The sequence below is a fragment of the Gastrolobium bilobum genome, unplaced genomic scaffold (assembly GCF_033153095.1).
Source record: "Gastrolobium bilobum isolate Gb01-03AN ecotype WA unplaced genomic scaffold, APGP_CSIRO_Gbil_v1 utg3456, whole genome shotgun sequence".
NCBI classification, from domain to species: domain Eukaryota; kingdom Viridiplantae; phylum Streptophyta; class Magnoliopsida; order Fabales; family Fabaceae; genus Gastrolobium; species Gastrolobium bilobum.
This window is the reverse complement of record NW_026895426.1, coordinates 121572-145437: the sequence shown is the minus strand read 5'-3', so window position 1 is coordinate 145437 and position 23866 is coordinate 121572. Positions and strand designations below refer to the sequence as shown.

Sequence of the window (23866 nt, the reverse complement as noted above, 5' to 3'; positions counted from 1 at the left end):
CTTGACAGCACATGCTTCGATATTTTTTTTCATTTGCAAGTTATATATATATATGAGTTCGCTTTTTGTCATGTGACATGACTAGAGCACTTTTCTGCACACACAAATCAAGTGTAGGTCCCACGTTTAAAAAAAAAATCAGACCAAAATCAGGATACGACGCCGTATCCTTAAGATATGGACGCGGATCCTTGTTGCAGGAATGAACAGTATCATTCCTGCAACATGATTCTTATATTTCCCTATATATATATATATATATATATATATATATATATATATATATATATATATATATATGAGGTAGGATGTTTTGACACTGGTGATAAATTTAAAATTTGACACCTCATCTAAAAGCCGTTAGATCAAAAAAGATCAATGGTGTCACATGCTTACAAATCAGGTCGTTGATCTTTTTTGATCTAACGACTCTCGGATAAGGTGTCAAACTTCAAATTTGACACCGGTGTCAAAACATCTTACCTCATATATATATATATATATATATATATATATATATATATATATATATATATATGTAGGATCCTTTGACACCGGTGTCAAATTTCAAATTTGACACCTCATCTGAGAGCCATTAGATTCAAAAAGATCAATGGTGTCACATGCTTACAAATCCGAGTCGTTGATCTTTTTGGATCTAACAGCTCTCAGATAAAGTGTCAAATTTCAAATTTGACACTGGTGTCAAAGGATCCTACCTCTCTATATATATATATATATATATATATATATATATATATATATATATATATATATATATATATATATATATATATATATGAGGTAAGATGTTTTGACACCGGTGTCAAATTTAAAGTTTGACACCTCATATGAAAGCCTCTAGATCAAAAAAAATCAACGGTGTCACATGCTTACAAATCAGAGTCGTTGATCTTTTTTGATCTGACGGCTCTCAGATGAGATGTCAAACTTCAAATACTTCAAATTTGACACCGGTATCAAAGGATCCTACCTATATATATATATATATATATATATATATATATATATATATATATATATATATATATATATATATAGGATCCTTTGACACCGGTGTCAAATTTTAATTTTGACACCTCATCTGAGAGCCGTTAGATCAAAAAGATCAATGGTGTCACATGCTTACAAATCATATATATATTAAATGAATTTAGATTCGAACTAGAAAAGGATAAATCTAAAACTCAAGAACAAGTTAAAAAAACAATCATATCTTAAACTTTTAACAATTACATGAAACCTGCAAGCATCCGGACGAGTTTCGTCAAAACACAACTTTTGAAATCCACGAGTAAACTTATACCAGAAAAATATATACCAAACAAATTTGTAACTTTTACTGCTAGAAACTGCCATATCCAAAAAAGCTACCTTATCAAACAAGCCCAATTCCATAATATGTTCATAAAATATAAACTTAATCCAATATTAAAAGAAATGTTTCAAACAATAACATAATACCACACCACATGACATAATTCTGTCGAACGCAAAATTGCAGTAATGACTAATGTCACCAATCCCTCGGGAGCAAAATTTTAGTTACAAATTTGAATTTGCAAAACAAGTATAGTTTTCCAACCCAAATTCAGCAGTTCACAATGTATCAAAGCTCTGGGTTATACTCCCGTACGGTTTGTAAAAAATTGCCATAACTGAATAAGAAACACCAGAGAGGGAGCATGTCCTGAAATTCATTGATCAAACATTCCAATGCCATGGCTACTAGGATTGTTTTGTTCGCTTTTTTAATGAGGATACCATTTTATGCAGCATGGAGATTTCAAAATCCTTTTGTCTCAACTGTTCTCTCAATGATTCAATCTCCAAATCACTTTGCTTCACTCGTTGATTCAGTGCTTCAATCTCATTCAAGTGGGTGTCAGTGTCACACTTACTGGAGCATGTCAGGGCATCCTCTTCAATTTTAGGATCCGTCTTTGCTTTCTTGGAAATTTCATCAACAACCTCATTCACTTCTGAAGCTCTCTTACATGGAATCAGGTCATGAGGATCATCAGTTGCCATTTTCCGAACAAATAGAGTGGCAGTAATGCCTGTACTTAGCCGAAATGTGACAAGTTTCTGTGGACGTCCATATGAATCCTAACATAAAGTAATATACAACACTAGTATGAATAAATATGCTTCAGTGTGATATACAACTGCAATATAAATTTATTAAGAGTTGTCCAGAAAATTATCTTCATTTTATTGAACAAGCATTAAAGGATGTGTTATTTGATCCATCGGATAATGGGAGGAGAATTAAATACATGTCTAACCTTAAAATATTTCTATTAGAACAAATGGATTCAGGTATTATAGTAGAGAATAGAAACCACAGTTGAGCATTTCTTTCCCTCAGATAATCAACAAGCAAAATTAGTGATATCAACTAGCATCATTGGACACTGTTATATTATATATGTAGTTATGTACCTTTAATTGGCTGCCTTGGACGTTTTCATAGGCATCATTTGCCTCTTGTGGTTTCTTAAAGATAGCTAAGGCAGAATATTTTTCTCCTTGACCTTTCCTCGAAGGCTGCAAGAAATTTTACAATGCATCAGAACTCGCATGAGAAAAATAATCCAGAGGCAGAATGCCAACAAGAGTACCATATGATGAATCTAAATGTCCTCAAATTAAAGACATTCATACAATTCTTATAATTACTAATTGATCCTTTTCATCAAAATGTTGAGATATTTATTGGTCATACTCTACCTTCAGTTCTAATGTGAAGTCTCCAGGAACAACTTCATGTAGAGTTTTACTGTTCACAGTAATTGGTATCCTGTGAAGGAGGAGCTTCGCCATCTCAATTTCTGAAACCTAAAATGACAGAACAGTAATAGTAATGACCTTTAGTTACCAACCACCATGAGCACAACAATGTAGTACTGGAGATATATATATGTCAGCTTACACGCTCCTGAACCAACGGAAATGCTGTATCAACACCATGCTTGATCTTTGCAAGAGCAAGTTTCATTGTTGCACATGCATCATCTAGACAATTATGTGGAGCACCATTTTCCCGAACTTCATAGCCTAACACAGCCTGTCAACAATTGGTGATAAAACTATGAATCTAGACCAATATTTGCCCATTTTTTGGCCATAATTTGCTTATGTGAGTTCATAGGTGCAATATCTTGAATTTCAAAACATAGACAAGCACAAGTGCATAAGAAAGAGACTGCACATTCAAAATAACAGGTGTGACTAAGGCAATTCCTCTGAAGGAGGAGGCACTATCTGGTCACAATAATGCTTTGTATATTAGATGACAAGCAATACAAAACCTAAATCTTTTGGTTTAACAATTTGATACTTGCCTGACATAAACTATTCAAAGAAGGTCTCCTGTGAATAGATCCGTCCGAGGATTGGAAGATATATGAAGTGTCAACAACTCTAACATGATCTAGCTTCAGCACTGCAAATGAAAGCAATAGTAAATAAAACAGAACGAAGAAAAATTATTTCGACAGAAGTGATCCCCTTCATATACTCTAAAACTAACAGTAGGTTGAACACAGCCAAACAGAGAAAAATGTTTTTGACACTTACCACGTAGATCGTTATGTAAACTGTGTCCCACTAATATGGTTCCATTTGACAACAACTTCTTCATGGATTTCTATGAAAGGGCAACACATATCTTCATTATGCACTTGAGAGGATGATACATGAAAACCATCAAGTGAACCACAAAATACCTGTATATTGGCCAAGGAGCATGTCACTGCCTCTAGATCTTGAGAAGAGACACCAGTAATTTCTGTTCTGTAGTCTGCAATTGCTTTGTCGGGTTTTACAAGTTCATTTACTTTGACCTGAAAAGTTATGAAAATTATCTATCTACACCCCGAAAAGGAGAAATCATTTTAAATACAATTATGCGGAGCCTCTATATTATTACTTTTCCCATGGGGAAGGCACCAAGTAAAAGGAAGAACATGCATAAATTACCTCTAAATTGTGGTCTACCACACAGACTTTGACTAGTGCTTCAGTCCCATCCTCACAGAGAACCATTTCACAATCAACAGCAACCATTGCAGTACACTTCATCACCTTGGGTTTCTTTTTAAGGTTTATAATTACCCATCCCTTCATTTCCACACCAAAAAAGCAACATATATAAAGGATGAGTTAATTGCCTAGTATGACTAAAAACTCACAGAACACAGATGTTTATAAACTGAAGCAAATCAATTAGTAAAAAGGCATAAGGATATTAAAAATCTTAATTTTAAATATGATACAGTTTGAAATCAAGGTCAATCGCAGTAATATATTATATATCAAAGATAAAATTCAGTTCATGTCCTACACAGTCACACACAATAAACTTAAAAAGAGCACCAAAAAAATTATTTCTGGAAAATTTATCAGGTATCTCAAATTAATGTAAGGGGCTTGAATATATGCATTGCCATCTAAAAGGTGCACATTAAAGAGTTTCAGACATTTTATCGCACATTTCTTCAGGTTTCTTGTTATCCATATGCAACTATTTATTCAAAACATTAGCAAAAACATATTTAAATCAATCAAATATTGACATGTTAATGCATCCATGTGAACAAATAGTTTCAATCTTTTCTAACAACTTTTTTTCCAATTTTCAAGCAATGAAAATATGAGCTGTAAAATATCAATCATTGCCATGAGCTTCATATTTCAACAATCAAATATGGAAATCCAGAATGCAATATTGAAATGAAACAATGATTTTTTTAAGGTCAACTTTCTTCATTGAGTTATGATCTGAAGCATTTTGTTAAATTATGGAAAAAAAATGTTTTTACTCTAAATTTCTCAAAGAACTTCTTTGATGGCATCATCAGCTAGACCAGGACAGAAAGACCAACACAAATATTTATGTATGATTTCACATGCAGAACAGTTCGTGTTTAGGCAGAGCACACATTCAACAACAGCTAATTAGTATTTTGAATGCACATAGGTTGACCAGAAAATCATCGTACAGATGGTCACAACAAACCTCATCAATTGGTGAAGAATAATCCAATGGATATAATGGGTGCTGGAGAGTTACTTGGACTAGCCTCTGCGCTGCCAACATCAGAAGGTGACAAAAATCATAGTAGAATCATCAATAAATGCAGAAGGCATAATTGAAATTAACACCATTAATTAAGAATTTTACTAACTGATTTGAAAATCATGTACATTCCATCATCAAATACAAAACACAATAAAAAGAGTAAAGAATAATTGACAGCATAAATCGATATCAGAAGATGTCTTTGCTGATTCTCAGAGATTATGCATTATGCCATTATCAGTTGCAGCATCTTGATTTTTAGGTTCTTTATTAAGATTTGATTACAGCAACAAGACATATTCCATTCATGAGTCAACTTCAAAATGGCTTGATGATTTAGGTGATAATATAACTCAGAAAAGCAACAATCATAAAATTATAACTATGTAACTAATAATTTTAAAAATAATGCATAAGGTACATGTAAATAGTAATTAAAACAGTGACTGCCCATATGAAATTCGATACAAATGTTGAATCACTTGAGGAAACAATAGTAAAATGTTGGCAGAAAGCCAAAAACACAAGCAATAAGTAAGACTTTTGGGGGGAAGGAAATTAAGTACCTCATAGAAAACTTACAAAGTGAAAACAAAATGCTTATCAATATTTTAGTCATAACTCAATTGCTTTAAACCAATCCAGCATGTCTTGTCAAGTACAATAACGCTATTACTTATTAGTACTTTTGTAGTATTACAATCTAGAAAAAGAAGGGTTTACTACGAAATCTAGCTGAATAATCACTATGAAAACATACCTGCCCAGGGGAATCATGAGATTTATCCTTCAATTGCTCCAGTGTGTCTTGATTTGAATGATGCCGCATGATGTTAGCAAAAAACTGAGCTCAGAGGGGAAATGGATTAAACTCATATCTAGTAAGCTATTAACTGCCCCACTTACCAGAAGAAGGGGTAAAAAAGGAAAGGAAGACATAGATACATATAGGGCATTGAAAAGTTCTTTACCTTCAAATCATCCTCCTTGGAAAATGTCTTTAGAAATGCAGCCAAAATCTCATGGGACCTCTTTGATGGATCACTCAAACCTGCCCCAAACTTTTTATCATAAATGTTCAAGAATTCTTTCCAGTCTCCCTGTTTACCCTTCAAGCCTCTTTTTTGTGACAATTTTACAATATCAACCAGCACCTGCCCACATGCAAGCATTAGAAAACAAAAAAAAAAAACTAACAAATACATGTACTAGGTTTCACCCATCTAAACCAGAAGATGTGTACACATATAAAAGTAGAGATACTACTACCAGTTTGTTTCACAGTTCGATTATGTTGATTTAATGATTATATTTATTTTCATCTATTAAATATGAGAAGTACAAAGATAAAAATAAATATAAAATTAAATAAGATTTTTAAAAACTTAAATCAGAACCATTGGATCAATGTAACCTTAAAACAAACTGCTAGTACATTGCTAATAATACTCATAGTACCAATATACTATCTCATAAAAGTATCATAATCTATCTCTATAACTGATGATATCACCAGAAAACAAAAAAAATAAAGAAAGAAAAAGAAGGAAGCAATGGAAACAGTGAACATAGTGGGCGAAGGAACTTACCTTTTTGTCTGCGGTGTCTATCTTCTCGTCCATAATGGGTTGCTCTGAGAAGGAACGAAACTGCTTGCAAAAACCCTTGCGAAACAGCGTCTAGGGTTTTCAAGCAAGGAAGCACAGACACGTCCTTTTTCCAAAAAAATATAAATCTGTTCACACGTTCCGACGCGCGTGGGAGAACCTATCTTTGCAATGTTTACACCTGGAAGGAAGCGGACAGTGCTGGAGACGATGTCCAACGGTGCTGGCAGATGGTGGCGACGCGATACAGAACAGTGCCGATGTCCGTCCGACGGTGCTGACAGGAGCAAATGGTGCTGATGTCTGACAGTGTTGCAAGGAAGAACACGGGAAGCGGAGTCGCGATGGAGCCGGCGGTGCTGTCAGCGGTCGACGGTGAGCAGAGATGGAGGTGCTGGACGGCTGGTCTTCGATTTGGGAAGAAAGATTTAAGGAAGATAATAAATAAATAATAATTGTTCGGTTAAGATATGATTGTAAGAGGGTGTAAAAAAAAAGTTGTAAGTATAACTTTCTTCTATATATATGGGAAAAACATCTGTCCTTTTAAAGAATATAACCATATGTCATTTTAGATGTTAACCGTTGATTTCCGTCCATCAACGGTTATAATTTATTAGGTCAAACTTAATGGGACAAACTTATTATTAATTAATTAATAATTTTGACCCAATAAATTATAACCGTTGATGAACAGAAATTAACGGTTAAGATCTAAAATGACATATGGTTATATTCTTTAAAAGGATAGATGTTATTCCCGTGTATATATATATATATATACGAAGAAGATTATATTCACAACCTATTTTCGTTTACAACTTTTTACAACCATATTTTAACCGTTGATTTCTGTCAATTAACGGTTAAGATTTTCGTAAATTTAAATTTATTAATTAATTATTAATTCACAATAAATGACAATCGTTAATTGGCGGAAAACAATTAAGATATGTTGTAAAAGTTTGTAAACTATTTGAGTTGTAAATATAACTCCTCCATACATATATATATATATGGCTTTAATGTTTCTAAAGTGAATGTAGATAAGTTATCTACATTCACTCCCAAAACGACGTCGTTTTGGGTTAAAAAATTAAAAATTTATAATGAAAAATACTATTATAACCCTGAAATAAATTATAATTACAAAAATACCTTGATTTCTGCCTCAAAATGACATCGTTTTGGGCTCACTGTAGATAAGTTATTTACATTGACCGTAGAAAAAGCGAACCATATATATATATATATATATATATATATATATATATATATATATATATATATATATATGAGTTTGTGTTTGTCATTTTAAATGACATAAGTTATGTCATTTTAGGAGAGAGATAGACACAAAAAATAGAAATCATAAGAGAGAGAAAGTGGATGGTTTTTTTAATTTAAATTTTAAATAAAAAATTTATTTTGTGTCTATCTCTCTCTTAAAATGACAAATATTTTTTCCTATATATATATATGGGGAAAGATATAGTTACCACCCAAAAAAGTTTATCACCCTTGCAACCAACTTAATCACCGTTGATTTTCGTCAATTTAACGGTTATATTTTATTGGAAATTATTGGGTTGTACTTGTTAATTAATTATTAATTCTCAATAAATTATAACCGTTAAATTGACGGAAATCAACTATGATTAGATTGGTTATTGATCTGAATAAAATACAATAGGCCCACCAAGGGTTAAAGCCCAAATATCAAGGCCCACACACTACGCAATACCTCCATCGTGCGCGTAAAGTGTTAGGAGGCGCCGTGAATCTAAATCGCGTGAGACATGACTTCATAATTAAGGAAGAAGTCTATGAACACGACATGACACCACCGCGCAAAAAACCAATACTCTAAAGACGCACTAGCTTGCCACTACTCTACCAAAAGTAGCTTGACATGTAGAGGTATAGCCAGAAAGGCACCAGCTGAGAACAGATAAACCTGCAGCCCATAAACGGTCAATCAGAGGGCATATCACCTACCAAAGGCGGCATTAGATTTGCTACATAAACAAAGGGTACATACCCAGGTACATGTATTCAATTCAGTAAGAATACAACATAAGTTTGTCATTGATACTGACTTGAGCATCGGAGTGTCTTTGCAGGTACCCCCAATCAGAATCATTACGCCAAGGGAGAACAACCTTGATCCATATCATTGCCATCAACTTAAGCCCATGGAACAGACAACCCAACCAAAAAGCCTTCAATCTTCAACCGTGCATGATTAGGTCCTATATATATTGGCTCGTTCATATTGTATTGGTTTGATCAGTTATAAAGGTGGTAAACAATTTTTATGGTAAGTATATCATGCTCCTACATATATATATATATATATATATATATATATATATATATATATATATATATAGCTTATCATTTTTCAAGTTGTTTGAGATAATTTTATCTTCAACTACTAAGTCATAACCGTATAAAGATGAATTAATGGTGATGATAAAGGAAGAGAGAGAAAAAATGAATTATAACCATTCAAAGATGAATCAATTAATATAAGAAAATAAATAAACAAAACGACGTTGTTTTAGGGTGGCCGGTGATAAACTTATCTCAAGTTGTCGGAGAAATATTTTTCCCATATATATATATATATATGAAAAAGTTATATTTAATATTTTTCTTACTACCTCTTACTATCATATCTTAACTGTTGATTTCTATCAATATAACAATTATAATTTATTGAAAAATTAATAATTAATTAATAAATATGACTCTATAAATTATAATCGTTAAATTGACAGAAATCAATGATTAAAATTTAATAGTAAGAGATGATAAGAAAAAGAATTAGTAAATATAATCTCTCCCTCTTTTTCATCTGGCTAGTGGCTAGTAATAGGGGTGAAAGTGGATCGGGCCAGCCTACAGGGGCCTACGGCCTAGCCTATATCAAGTCGGGCTTGGGTTATTACTTATAGTCAAATAGAACAGACTCGGGCTTTAAAAGAAGCCTATTTAGAAAGCAGATGATAGGCTTTTTTTTTAACATGCCGACCTATCATATTATTTATTTTAAGTTAAATAAAATTATATTATTTATAGTAGTACCAAATGGTGATAGTTCAGTTGGTGCATGTTAGCTAAGTAGGTAGTGGAAGGACTTAGGTTCATTCCCTCACCAATACTATATTTGAGAGTGACATAAAATCTGTATCAATCTCTAGAGTATCATCAGAATCAACATTTAGTACTTGAGGAAGAGTTATTGATGCCTATCGTTTTTGCTTGGCTGAAGATATCATCCAAGAATATACGGCGGAGATTGGCTACGTAATAGGTATGACTTGAAGTATAAAAACCCGCACCATTAATTAAGGAATTTTAATTAATTAATTATGCGAAATTAGGAAATGATTCCATAATTGACCTTAACAATTATTATGAGGCTTTAATAATTATAGTAAATGAGTAAGAATGCTGAAAGTCGCTTTTCGGAAGAAAAGTGCAGATACTGGTTCTGCTAGTCGGTATAAATGCGTACCGAAAAAGTATCCCAAAAAATTAAAGTAAGTGCATGATAATTACTAGAATAATATGTAGGACTTGTAAAACGAGTTTCAAGTCCAAATAATGAGAACTGGTGCTAGAAATCGGTACTGGCTTTGAAAAGCGCGTACCGAAAAGGTGCTCTAAAAATTATAAGAAAAATATGATAATTCTTGTAAAATTGAGTAGGTTAAGAATCCAAAATTTTGGATTAAAATGCTAAGCGTAGCAATTAAAGTTAATACTGTGTGTTTATATGTTAAGTGGCTATATATAGGCTTGTTAGCACAAAACCCTAGGCCATAACACATTCTCTACGTGAGTTTTGGGGCTGGCCAACTGCTGAGTACTATTCCATTGCTTTTCCTCTTCCATTTCTTGAGCTTTGAGGCAACTTCCTTCACAAATCCTTCTCCTAAACACTTGGTGTGGGTGAGAGTAGCTTTGAGGCTGTGTTGTTGACCTTGCTCTGAGTTGGGGTTGATGATTGTGAGTGTTGGAGGGGTTGTCCTCTTGAGTTGAGGTGGTGAGAGTCTTGTTCTTGGCTTGTGAAGCTCCAAGGAGCTTCCTTTGTGTTGAAAGGGCCAAGCTTTGGCAGCATTTTCGTGTACCCTTCAAGTCAGACTTGGAGAGGCAGTGTGTTGAGCTCCAAGAGCCTTTGCTTCTCTGTTTTGAGCTTTGGTAAGTTGTACCAACCTTGGTCTTGAGTTTTGTTGCTTAAAGATGAAGTCTTGGTATGTTTAAAAGAGTTAAACAAGTAACCAACAGTAGTATGACCCTTAAACAGTATAACGATGCATGCTTTAACGTTTGAAAGTGTTAAAAATGGAACCTTGGAAGGATATCTTCACGAAATGCAGTTTCTGCATTCTGTCGTGAAATATCCGGATATGTGCCCGAGAAATATCCGGATATGTGATATCCGGATATGGGATTTGGATATCCGGATATTGGATATCCGGATACGGGAATCTGGATATCCGGATATTGTATATCCGGATATGTACAGTGAGATATCCAGATATGGTCCCGAGGAATATCCGGATATTCTGGGATTTCGAAGAACAGTAGATGTGCTGTGTGTACAGTAGGCTATTGGGGGTTTGTGGACCCTAGTTTGATGAAGTTGAACTTCTGTAATTAATGAACTAAGTCAGAATCAAGTGATTAAGGGCTTATGGCTTGGTATGGAGCCTTAAGACGTAAAACGTAAAGGAAAGGCGTTGTCTTTAAGTTATATGCTTGTGGTACATTATTATTGATATAGTATTGGTCCATAACAGATTGTGAATCTGCTGTGTTTGGACTTTGTGTTGTGGACTCTTGACTTTGGGTGTTAGCTTGCAAGGTAAGCTTTCGTGTCCTCGGTTTAGCCATGTTGTGGTTCCACCATGTCCCATGGGGGTGTGGTTATATGCATGCTGTGTTACATGCTTTGAATATTCGAAATGTTGTTGAGCTTTATGTGTGATGGCTTTTAATATGCATGTGTTGTTTCATTTTGACAGTAAGCCTGAGTATGTGGCGTCATACGATATGGCGATCCGGGGTGAATGCAAGTGGCGTCTTGCACTATGTGTGGGTATTTGGCGTATATAAATCCTGCATTTCTCTTGCCAGTAGAATAGAATTGACACACATGACATGATTATCTGCTGCATTGCACTGTTTTAGAAATAATATTGATGAACTGCTTTTAAACTTATATTGCACATGTAAGTGAGTTTGAGGTAGAAGATCCTTGAGGACCCCTTGTCTTCACCTGGATAATATCGCAGTTGTATTCACAATCTATCACGTAACTACACACTCAGATCATGGACAGAAAAAAATTTAGAATCCACCTGGATCATTATGGTCCTTCAATTAAAAATTTGACACTTGGCTTAAAAAAATTTTTCTCTCTTCTCTCTCATTAGCTTTTTGTCTCTCTCTCGCTGCTCCGTCTCACTGAACGTTATGTGTTATGTGCTACAGGAGCACTAAATATGCTCTCCATGAATAGGGAGGATTTTAACATGATCTAGTTAATTGCAACTAGTCACGCATTCATCCAATGGGCAACTTTTTTTTTTATTATTGATACATATCCATGGGCAACTTAAACTACATTAGATAAGGAAATTGTTTCCAAATTGCATTATTTTAGAATTTATTTTGGGAAATTTAGACACTAAAGGCACTTGGTCAAACTATATAAGTAGTTTTCAAACTATACAAGATTATTATTTTAATAAATGTGCCATATATTTAAAAAAAAAAAAAACTATATTATATTTGGTCAATAAGCCGTTGAACACAACATCAGAGATTTATTTGATGGAGCTAAAAAAGCATGATACTATGCGAGTGCTAACAAAAAAAAAAAAAAAAAAACATCAGTGTCAACACAGAGCATCTAATGATTATGAATTAGTATCATGTGAATTTTGTTGGTACGAATAACAACTGCATGAGAAACAAATGAACTGTGACTGAGAATATAAGAAACAAAGACCTGATAACAAGAAAGAACAAAGCAAAAAAAGAGAAGAAGGATACAAGCTGATAAATCAAAGAATGGGTGACATTTGGGGTCTAGTTGCCTCAAATTTTGCAAGCATATTGTTAATGTGGACTATGATTCAAAAGTATTTTCCAAATACACTCACAGAGAGATTATCAGAGAAATTAACCAACTTGTTTTACCCATACATTGAGGTAAGATTCTTTGAGCACTCAGGTGACTATATGAAACGTAGTGAAGCCTTCTCTGCCATTGAACACTACTTGACTTGCAAATCCTCAGAACAAGCAAGGAAGCTCAAAGGGGATTTTGTGAGGCAATCTTTGGTGCTAAAGATGGATGAAAAAGAGGAAGTCTCTGATGAGTTTGAAGGCATAAAGTTTGTATGGAGTCTCAGGAAAACAGTTCCCAATACAAAATCTATGTCATTTTATCCTGCTAGTGATAAAAGATATTACCTTCTTAAGTTTCATGACAGATACCGTTGTATTGTTACAGGGTCTTACCTTAACCATGTTTTGGTTGAAGGTAAGGCCATTGGTCTTAGTAAGAGGCAGAGAAAGCTTTACACCAATGGCTCAGGTGATGGTGATCATGAAAAGAGGAGCAAGTGGAGTCATGTGATTTTTGAGCATCCAGCTTCCTTTGAAACACTTGCAATGGATCCAAACAAGAAGAAAGAGATTGTTGATGACCTTACTACATTCAGCAAGGCCAAAGAGTATTATGCAAGAATTGGAAAGCCTTGGAAGAGGGGCTATCTGCTTTATGGTCCTCCAGGAACTGGAAAATCAACATTGATTTCTGCCATTGCTAATTTTCTGGGGTATGACATATATGACATTGAGCTAACTGCTGTGCAAACCAATGCAGAGCTAAGGAAGCTTCTGATTGGAATCACAAGCAAGTCAGTTGTTGTGATTGAGGATATAGATTGCTCACTTGATCTTACTGGACAAAGGAAGACAAATTCTGAGAGTGGTGAAGGTGAAGAGGAGAAGAATCCAGTTACTTCCATGCTGAAACAAGTAGAAGGTGCAAAAAGTATGAGTAAAAGCAGCAAGGTCACCCTTTCTGGGCTGTTGAATTTCATTGATGGGATTTGGTCAGCTAGTAGTGGTGAGAGATTGATCATATTTACCACTAATTATGTGGAGAAACTTGATCAGGCTCTTATTCGAAGAGGAAGAATGGACATGCATATTGAACTATCTTACTGTTGTTTTGAGGCATTCAAAATGTTGGCAAAGAATTATCTGAGTCTTGAGTCACACCATTCATTTGACACCATTCGCTGCTTGTTGGAAGAGACCAACATAACCCCAGCAGATGTTGCAGAAAACTTGATGCCTAAGGTAGCCAATGAAGATGTTGAGACTTCCCTTGAGAGATTGATCCGAGCCCTTAGAAGCTCGAAGGAAAAGGCACACGTGAAAGCTGAGAAAGAAAAAGGGACTACAGCAATGGAAGAGCCAAATGGAAAGGAATCATCAGAGGAGGAGGCAGCAGATGCTAGCTAAACAGAAGGAGCATATGGAAAAGATTGATAATGCAGAGTCCTAGAGAACATCAATTGGTTGTTTGTTTGTTGTTAGTTATTTCTATATATTTACTCTTAGAGCGCTACTAAAATATCATTATGAATATCTGTTTATATTATTATAGTTATTTAGTATGCTTACTCTTATAGGAGGTAACATTATTGTGCTGAATTACAGACTCATCCTATGTGCTTGAGACATTATAATAGAGTATGTTAAATATTTAGTATTAAAGATAAGTTAATTCCATCAGAGTTGAAAGACAACACAGGTCATAGGAGTATCTGATTATTGTGGTTCTTGGTTCTGATCACAATTTTCTACTTTGATTCATTATGTGAGCTTTTATTTTCGTTGGTGTTGGTGCAAGTGTTACATGTGCTTTTATATGTTAGCTCCTCGTATAACAAAATTGTACGTTCTTTTCTAACATTATTCACATTCTAATCTGCAACTCATTAAATAAATAAATAACACTTTATTAGTTGTTCAGAGCAAGCCTCTTGGAACAAATGATAAGGTTGCTTTTATGAGATCCCAAGATTACGGGCACAAATTTAGGAAACTGGCTTCTTTGCAAATATGAATAACAAATTTATACACTGAAGTTTGCCCTCGTTTTAGGTATTACATATTTGTATAATGTGAGAGCTATCGGTATTACAAAAGTATATATTCTTCTGTGAGGAACATACACATTTATATTCACATAATATTGTGAATAATACTTTAGGTCCCATTATAAGTTTATAATCGTTTTTTTTTTTTTTTTTAACCCTTTTTCTGAATTATGTTGATTTTGCACTTCCCTACATAATATGTTAAACTATCAGTTTCCTTATTACTTAACTCAGAATTTTCATAGTGGCCTTAACATGAGCTTAAAATGAATGAATTTCAATAAAAGAAGAATCATTTTTCCAACAAGAGCCATGTCAAATTTCTTATCTGGTGACCTTTCAACCTTTCTAAGGACCAATCCAAATGGTGGTAGCATAGAAAAAAAAATGTCTTACGTTACCTAACAAACTATTTTCCTTTATTTCGTCGTCTTATCCGGTTGATTAAGGAATCTCTAGTCGGTGTTGTTATGACCATTTTGTACACATCAACCACGGAGAAGAGGGCTTTTACTTTTTTTGCCGACATTTGAGGATGTAGACAAACATGTCACTCACCTTTCTTGCAAAACATTCACAGAAGATTCAGAAAAGGATAAATAAATGTGTGGACCATTATCACACGTCCTTCACCTTCTTGTATAAGACAAAGCCTGAAAACCATTTCTGAATCCACACAAAGTGTGAACCAAAGAAACAAAGAAGAGCTGAAAAAAGGGTAAGAGTGAAAACTAGAAAGATGAAACCAGGTGACATGTTTCCTGCTAACTTAGGATCTATAATTGCTTCCTTAATGGTTGTTTGGGCTATGTTGCAGCAATTTTTTCCTTACCAACTTCGCAACCAAATTGAGAAATACTCACAACAATTGATGACTTTTGTCTACCCTTACATCCAAATCACATTCCATGAGTTCACTGGGGAGAGACTCATGCGCAGTGAAGCATACTCAGCCATAGAAAACTACCTCAGCACAAAGGCATCAACACAAGCAAAGAGGCTCAAAGCTGACATAGGAAAGAATAACCAGTCTCTTGTTCTTAGCATGGATGATCATGAAGAAGTAGGTGATGTGTTTAATGGTGTCAAACTTTGGTGGGCTTCTGGTAAGCATATTCACAAATCACAGTCACTTTCTATCCACCCAGTGACAGATGAAAAAAGGTACTACAAGCTCACTTTCCATAAACTTCATAGAGATATAATTTTTGGGGCATACCTTAATCATGTCCTAAAAGAGGGTAAGGCCCTTAAGGTGAAAAATAGACAAAGGAGGCTTTATACCAATAGTGGGTCTTATTGGAGCCATGTAGTGTTTGAGCACCCAGCAACATTTCAAACACTAGCTATGGATCCAGTGCAGAAGAAAACAATCATTGATGATCTCATCACATTCAGCAATGCAGGAGAGTTCTATTCAAGAATTGGGAGGGCATGGAAGAGAGGGTATCTTCTTTATGGACCTCCAGGAACTGGCAAGTCCACAATGATTGCTGCAATGGCAAACTTACTAGGCTATGATCTGTATGACCTTGAATTGACTGCAGTTAGGGATAACACTGAATTGAGGAAGCTGCTGGTTGAAACATCTAGCAAATCTATAATTGTGGTTGAAGATATAGATTGTTCACTTGATTTGACAGGTCAGAGGAGGAAGAAAAAGGAGAGAAAGGAAGAGGGAGAAGAGAAAGATCCAATGCAAAAACAACCAGGAATGGAAGGAAGAGAAGCAAAAAATAGTCAGGTAACTCTTTCTGGTCTTCTGAATTTCATTGATGGGTTATGGTCTGCTTGTGGTGGAGAAAGACTAATAGTTTTCACAACAAATCATGTTGAGAAACTGGACCCAGCATTGGTAAGAAAAGGAAGAATGGATATGCACATAGAGTTGTCATACTGTAGCTTTGAGGCATTCAAGATATTGGCTAAGAATTATGTTAATATTGAATCACACCACTTATTTAGCACAATATGTGAATTGCTTAAGGAAACCAAAATCACCCCAGCTGATGTTGCAGAACATTTGATGCCAAAATCTGCTTCTGGGGATGCAGAAATTTATTTGAATAGTCTGATTCAAGCACTTGAATTGGCAAAAGAAGAAACCAAGCTGAAATCTGAGGAGGATGCAAGAAAGATAGAAGCATCCTCCAAGCAAGATTCTCATTTGATTGAAAATGATTCATCAGCCAAAGCAATCAGAAAGTCAGAAACTACACATCAGCTTGATGCAAAGTGAAGTCTACAAAGATAAATAGAGTGAAAGGAGTGGAAAAGTGGAAGAAGGGAATGGTTAAGACAGGCACAATATACACTCATTTTGTCGTTTACAACCTTAGAAAATTATATAACTACACTGGTCCTGTAAGGCCAAGACTATGTCCTATATAACGCAATCTGTGTGGTGCCTAATTGATGACCTAACTCAAAATCCAACCGATATATGCTGAATGGATTAGAATTGAAAGAATATATCAGAACTTATCATTTGGCAAGTTTATGATATATTTCTTTATACGCAAGCATGCACTCAGTCCTCAGCAGATTGCACTAAATCGGGAGCTTTGAAATGAATGGTGAAAAGCAGAAAAAGCAGATAGACAAGCAATTTTAAAACAGGAAACATCTAAGCTTTGTATTTGTGAGCAGATTCAGATTGTCTATTATATGGATACGTGAAGAAATATTTTAAGGGAAAAAGAGTTCTCGTGTTGTATAAGAAGTCTCCTCTCTTATCACTCTCATTTTGATGTCCGTACTAATCACTTTTTTTTTTTTTTTTTTAAGGTGAGCCCCACCCCTTTCTCTTTGTAAGAAAATTTGAATTTTTCATGAAACATGAGAAATTGCAAGCCCATATTTTAATATGCCTTTTAGATATAAACTTAAGGTTATTCTATCTTCATCTACTCAGGAAGAATATGTAAGTTTTTTTTTTTAATACAAGAATATGTGAGTTTTTTAAGAAAAGAAAAGGTGTATTAGAATATAACGACTGTTCTTCTTTGGATTTTTTTACCATCTTCCTAATTACTTGTTGGAAATCGACAATCAAATATATCGTAAGCTAACAGAGAAAGATGAGAGTACATAACAGTATCTAGTCTCTACGGGCCTGGGGCGCTGCCTCCTGGACCCCCCGGAGCGGCTCCCCCCGGACCTCCACCCGCTCACCTAGGAATGAGACCCTTTCTGCTAGCTCCAATAACAAGGACATTGATCAGCATGCGAAATATGAGTGATATCCAACATTACTCGTCTAATCTAATCCGATTGAGCTGAATAAGATCATAAAGGTGCAAAATAGAAAAGGACTCATTCCAATCTTGTCCTAAATCATGGACTGAGGAAAAGTTAAACCCAGTGTTGATAGAATTAAATGGTAGAACATAATGATACATACTTTTTTTGCCCAGTAGGGGTTGGGCTGCCTGTTTTTTGTATGTAGGTTTTGTAACCTACAGTTCTAGAACATTGTAAGACAAAGCCTACCACCTGGATTGAAGTTTTTATTAGGCCAGTAATACTTAAGACGCAGTTGGGCCTCAATTTTTTTCACAATGGACTCTTTTTCTTTTTTTATTATATCTTGCATTGGCCATTGCCCTTTCAAATTGTCTAATGGATATTTTAATGTGTAGTATTCTGATATAGTACGACGCTACGAGAAGTTACTCAACAAATAATAATCGTATGTTTCACAGACTTAAACGCTTCCGAAAAATAGTGGCAATTTGGGTCCACTAGATGAATACAAACACAATCAATACGAACAAATATGAATTTAAAATTAGATTAAAATCTTCGACACAGACATGACTTGTTTATTTTGCGAATTGACACGACACGACATTACACAAATAACTTATCAACCACAAATTTTGTTACTTATTTTTTGGGTAGACACGACATAATAAGATACAAATAACATATTTACAACATGACACATCACGAATAACCTTTAAAAAAATTAATAAGGTTAATTTCGGGTTTGCAGGTTGACACGCAACACAAATCAACTATTTTTTATCTATTTTTGTCAACCCAAACACATCACGAATTTGAAAATGTGTCGACTCGAATAAGAATTTCTAGTATTGTGTTTGTGTCGTGTCAACGAGTTGTATAAAAAATTGTCACCCTTAAAAAAAGATTAAAAAACAAACAAATTAATTAATTGTTTGCAATGTAACATATTAAAAAATTAATTTAATCTAAAAAATTTAAGCTGACAGGTGAAGACATATTAATAATTTTATATTTTATATTGATTTGAACTCATTCCAACTGGGGTATTGAGTCTAATCCATGAATGACCCAAGAGATCCAATAAGACAACGTGTTCATCTCGCGTACACATCATCCATAGACCTACAGCTACGGCAATAATAGCTCATGACTCCACAACCTCCTCAACGGCCAATAACAAAAAGACAATATGTGATTTCAGCTATGCCTAAAAGAAATAGTCGATAAATAAACATCTCGCACACAAGATATGCTGTAAAAGCAACATCAATCCACCAATGAAATTAAATGTGACCTTACTAAAGGCGGCATAAACTGGACATCCAACCAAAATATAATAAGGCTAGCTTAAAATTTAGGTATAATCATTATATCTGTCTTAGAGCATGTTTGGTGCATAGTATAGGATAAGGTCTGATAGTATAAGACCTGATAGTATAAGGTCTGATTGTATAAGACCTGATTGAATTTTAATACTATCTAGCGTTTGGCACGATATTGTATAAAATAATATATTGTATATGATAATATGATCTAGTATTTGGTAATGCATTGTATAATACTATATATGATAAAAATAAATATTTTTAATAAAAATATCCTTTAATAAAGAATTTATATATTTCTTCAAAAAATGTCATATGATATTAATTTTTATAAAAATTTATTGATCAGTGTGTCCAAAATATAAATTAATTTTTATAAAAACAAAAATATTCAATATTTTAAAATTTAATATATTGAAAAATTAATTTTTATTTTAATAGATTAATATTAAAATAATATATTAATTTTTGAGAATTACATTGATCAACGATGTTAATGCATCAATCTCTTACCAGGCTTTATCCCTCACCCTTAGGCCGGATTAAGTTATACATCATTTTGATGTATTAAGGGATTATGTCGCATAAGCTTATACTATACGATGGTCACATCAAACAACTGAAAATGTCATAACGTATAGTATAAGCTTATACTATCATGCCTTATACGTCACACCAAACAAGCCCTTAACCTAACGTAAGTGTTGGAGTGACTTGGAGACAGAGGCGGACCGGTGTTGTTTTTTCTGTCTGCATATGCAGACACAAAAATTTGAGATTTTTTTTTAAAGGGGCGGGTGATTTAGGTCAAGTAAAAAAAAATTAAGAAGATTTAAAAGAAAAAAGTAAAAATGGGTCCAAGCTCAACCCAACCAACCCATATAATTAAAAGCTTAAAGTTTAAACCCTACCTCATTCCTTTGTCTCTTCTTTTTTTAAACATAAACCTTATTAGCTCCAAAGCTTAATGGACATCAATGATTCTTGAAATTCAATCTTCATCAAGTGGAGGAGAATCACATGGGATTTTTCACATTCTTTTGTGAAGTAAAAGTTGTAAGAACTCGCACCGTTAATTAAGGAATTTAATTAATAAACTATGAGAAATAGGAAATGATTCCATAATTGACCCTAATAATTATTATGAGGCTTTAATAATTATAGTGAGTGAGTAATAATGCTGAAAGTCGCTTTTCGGAAGAAAAGTGCAGATACCGGTTCTGCCAGTCGGTATAAATGCGTACCGAAAAAGTATCCCGGAAAATTAATGTAAGTGCATGATAATTACTAGAATGATATGTAGGACTTGTAAAACGAGTTTCAAGTCCAAATCATGAGAACTGGTGCTAGAAACCGGTACTGGCTTTGAAAAGCGCCTACCGGAAAGGTGCTCAGAAAATTATAAGAAAAATATGATAATTCTTGGAAAAATGTTTAGTTTCAGAATCCAAAGTTTGGGATTAAAATGCTAAGCGTATCAATTAAAGTTAATATTGTGTGTTAATTGGGTAAGTGGCTATAAATACCCTTATTAAGGGCACAAAACCCTAGAAAACAGTTTCTCTACGTGGGTAAGGGGCTGGTCAGCTGCTGGTTCCACTGTTACATTGCTTCACCACCATTTTGTGAGCTTTGTGACCTTTCTTCTTCTTTTCTCTTCACTTTGTACCTTGGGTGAGTGGGACAGATCATTGTGAGTGTGAAAGGAGCTCTTTTCCTGAGTGTGGTGGCTGTGTGGAGGCTGTTTGGGGTCTGAACTGCCTTGTGGGAGTGTGTGAGCTTCTTCCTTGGGTTGTTGGAGCTCCAAGGAGCAACCTTTGTGAAGAAAGGACCCTCCTTGGTGTGCATTTTCGTGTACAGTGAGAGACAAAACCTTGGAGCTGTTGTGTGAGCTCCAAGAGCACCCTTTTTCTGAGTTTGAGCTTTGGTAAGCTTCATCACCTTTGATCTTGAGTTTAAATGCTTAAAAATGGTACCTTGATGCATCTAATGACTAAAAGATGATAACTTGTTGTTGGGTAATATTGAACACACCTAGAAATGTATGTTTAAGTGTTTAAAATCGGTAAAAACCCAACCTTGGAAGGATATCTTCACGAAATGCATTTTCTGCATTATGTCGTGAAATATCCGGATATGTGCCCGATGAATATCCGGATATGTGATATCCGGATATGGGTTTTGAGTATCCGGAAGTGGATATCCGGATATGGGATTCTGGATATCCGGATATTGCATATCCGGATATGTCCAGTGAGATATCCGGATATTGCATATCCGGATATGGTCCCGAGGAATATCCGGATATTCTGGGATTTCGTGGAACAGTAGCTGTGCTGTGTGTACAGTAGGCTATTGGGGGTTTGTGGACCCTAGTTTGATGAAGTTGAACTTCTGTAATTCATGAACTAAGTCAGAATCGTTGTGATTAAGGATTTATGGCTTGGTATGGAGCCTTAAGACGTAAAACGTAAGGAAAGGCGTTGTCTTTAAGTTATATGCTTGTGTTGCATTATTATTGATATAGTATTGGTCCATAACAGATTGTGAATCTGCTGTGTTCGGACTTTGAGCTGTGGACTCTTGGCTTTGGGAGTTAGCTTGCAAGGTAAGCTTTCGTGTCCTCGGTTTAGCCATGTTGTGGTTCCACCATGTCCCATGGGGGTGTGGTTGTATGCATGCTGTGTTACATGCTTTGAATATTTTAAATGCTGTTGAGCTTTATGTGTAATGGCTTTTAATATTCATGTGTTGTTTCATCTTGACGATAAGCCTGAGTATGTAGCGTCATACGATATGGTGATCCGGGGTGAATGCAAGTAGCGTCTTGCACTAGTGTGAGTATTTAGCGTATATAAATCCTGCATTTCTCTGGCCAGTAGAATAGAATTGACACACATGACATGGTTATCTGCTGCATTGCACTATTTTAGAACTGATGATGATAAACTGCTTTTGAACTTATATTGCACATGTAAGTGAGCTTGGGGTGGAAGATCCTTGAGGACCCCTTGTCTTACTGAGATTTCTTGTTTAGAGATCTCACCCCACGTTTGGGGAATGCTTATTTCAGGTTCCGGTAGTTTGGTGACTGATGCCTCTGGCGGCAGGAGGCCAGAGCTTAGTTGATGTTATTATGTTGTTTGCTGCCATGACTAGATGTGGATGCTGTTTATGTTTTCCGCTATTTATGCTTATGTTGTTGTTGAGACTGATGCTGGGCGTGTTGCCATATTTGGATCCTATTGCTGCTGCTAGATGGCTGGAGTCGTTGGACAAGATATTTCGGGTCATGCAGTGTACAGATCCGCAGAAGCTTATGTTCTCGACTTATATGCTGGAGGGCGATGCCCAAGAGTGGTGGACGAACACCTCTCGTGCTTATGAGATGCAGGGTCGTGTTTTGACATGGCCATTCTTCGAGGAGTGTTTCTTGGGCAGATACTTTCCCTATGATGCGCAGGAGAGAAAGCAGGGGGAGTTTGACAGATTGGTTCAGGGCTCGATGACTGTTGACGAGTACTTGGCCAAGTTTAATGAGCTGGTGAAGTTTGCACACTTCAGGATAGTTCCTCCTACTTCGTTGTTTCTGGCTGCTAAGTTTCGTAGGGGACTTAGTGAGGTGATTGCTGAGCATATTGCTGGAGTTGCTTCGAGAGACTTTGGTACACTGGTTCAGCAGTGTAAGGACATTAAGGATGTCTGCATTGTGAGTAAGGCCAAGAGGGCCAAGGTCGACGAGACTAAGGGGACTGTTGGTTCCACTCCTGTTTCTACGTCCTGGAAGGAAAAGAGGTTTGCTGGGAAGGGCAAGGGTAAACAGTTGGCTACTAGGCAGGCGCCTGGTCAGTTCAAGAGGACTGCTTCACAGCAGGGGAGTTTTGCTAGGCCTCCTTCCACTCCGAGATGTGCGGGGTGCGGAAAGAAACATGTGGGACGTTGTGCTTCGGGACAGTTGGTTTGTTTCCAGTGTGGCAAGGAGGGCCACTTCTCTAGAGACTGTCCGTCGTCGACGGCGAGAGCTGCAGCTGTTCAGGCAGTTCCTTTGCAGATGGTTCCGATGGCTTCTACTTCGGCACCTGTAGTGCCACCTTCTGTTGGGCGTGTGTACACCTTGGATAGGCAGCAGTCGGACCGCGCTCCGAACCTTGTTAGAGGTACTGTGTCTATTGGTGGTATTGCTGTTGATGCATTGTTTGACTCCCGGGCTACACATTCGTTTGTTGCTACCCCGATTGCTTTGGGGCTTGAGTTGCCCATGTCTGTGCTTTCTCCACCGTTGCGGGTGACTACCGCCACTGGAGAAGTTTGTGATTCTACCACTGTTCATCGCGATGTAGCGTTTCAGTGGGATGGTCGTGAGTTCTTGGTAGATCTGATAGG

General features: G+C 35.6%; 3 protein-coding genes across 3 annotated transcripts; 2 read left to right on the top strand and 1 right to left on the bottom strand.

Moving 5' to 3' along the window:
- Window positions 1–1412: 1412 nt before the first annotated feature.
- LOC133310749 (small RNA degrading nuclease 3-like) lies at window positions 1413–7103 on the bottom strand. Its single transcript, XM_061511732.1, has 12 exons — window positions 6697–7103; window positions 6079–6261; window positions 5868–5951; window positions 5045–5110; window positions 4006–4146; window positions 3753–3869; window positions 3604–3673; window positions 3369–3469; window positions 2957–3091; window positions 2755–2862; window positions 2467–2571; window positions 1413–2130 (listed from the first exon to the last, which is right to left on the bottom strand). Exons 1-12 carry the CDS (start codon window positions 6727–6729, stop codon window positions 1750–1752), a joined length of 1524 nt encoding a protein of 507 aa, XP_061367716.1. The 5' UTR covers window positions 6730–7103; the 3' UTR covers window positions 1413–1749.
- Window positions 7104–12801: 5698 nt separating this feature from the next.
- LOC133310741 (AAA-ATPase At3g28580-like) lies at window positions 12802–14268 on the top strand. Its single transcript, XM_061511724.1, has 2 exons — window positions 12802–13783; window positions 13859–14268. Exons 1-2 carry the CDS (start codon window positions 12802–12804, stop codon window positions 14266–14268), a joined length of 1392 nt encoding a protein of 463 aa, XP_061367708.1.
- Window positions 14269–15572: 1304 nt separating this feature from the next.
- On the top strand, window positions 15573–17760 carry LOC133310726 (AAA-ATPase ASD, mitochondrial-like). Its single transcript, XM_061511706.1, has 2 exons — window positions 15573–16015; window positions 16058–17760. Exons 1-2 carry the CDS (start codon window positions 15649–15651, stop codon window positions 17146–17148), a joined length of 1458 nt encoding a protein of 485 aa, XP_061367690.1. The 5' UTR covers window positions 15573–15648; the 3' UTR covers window positions 17149–17760.
- The last annotated feature ends 6106 nt before the right edge of the window (window positions 17761–23866 follow it).

Coding starts and splice junctions, on each gene's coding strand:
- LOC133310726 (XM_061511706.1), top strand. CDS start 15,649: ATGAAACCAGGTGACATGTTTCCTGCTAACTTAGGATCTATAATTGCT. Junction 16,016..16,057: donor CAAACTTTGGTGGGCTTCTG/GTAAGCATATTC, acceptor CTATCCACCCAG/TGACAGATGAAAAAAGGTAC.
- LOC133310741 (XM_061511724.1), top strand. CDS start 12,802: ATGGGTGACATTTGGGGTCTAGTTGCCTCAAATTTTGCAAGCATATTG. Junction 13,784..13,858: donor CATGCTGAAACAAGTAGAAG/GTGCAAAAAGTA, acceptor GGATTTGGTCAG/CTAGTAGTGGTGAGAGATTG.
- LOC133310749 (XM_061511732.1), bottom strand. CDS start 6,729: ATGGACGAGAAGATAGACACCGCAGACAAAAAG. Junction 5,952..6,078: donor CCAAGGAGGATGATTTGAAG/GTAAAGAACTTT, acceptor CTCTGAGCTCAG/TTTTTTGCTAACATCATGCG. Junction 3,674..3,752: donor GCTCCTTGGCCAATATACAG/GTATTTTGTGGT, acceptor GCCCTTTCATAG/AAATCCATGAAGAAGTTGTT.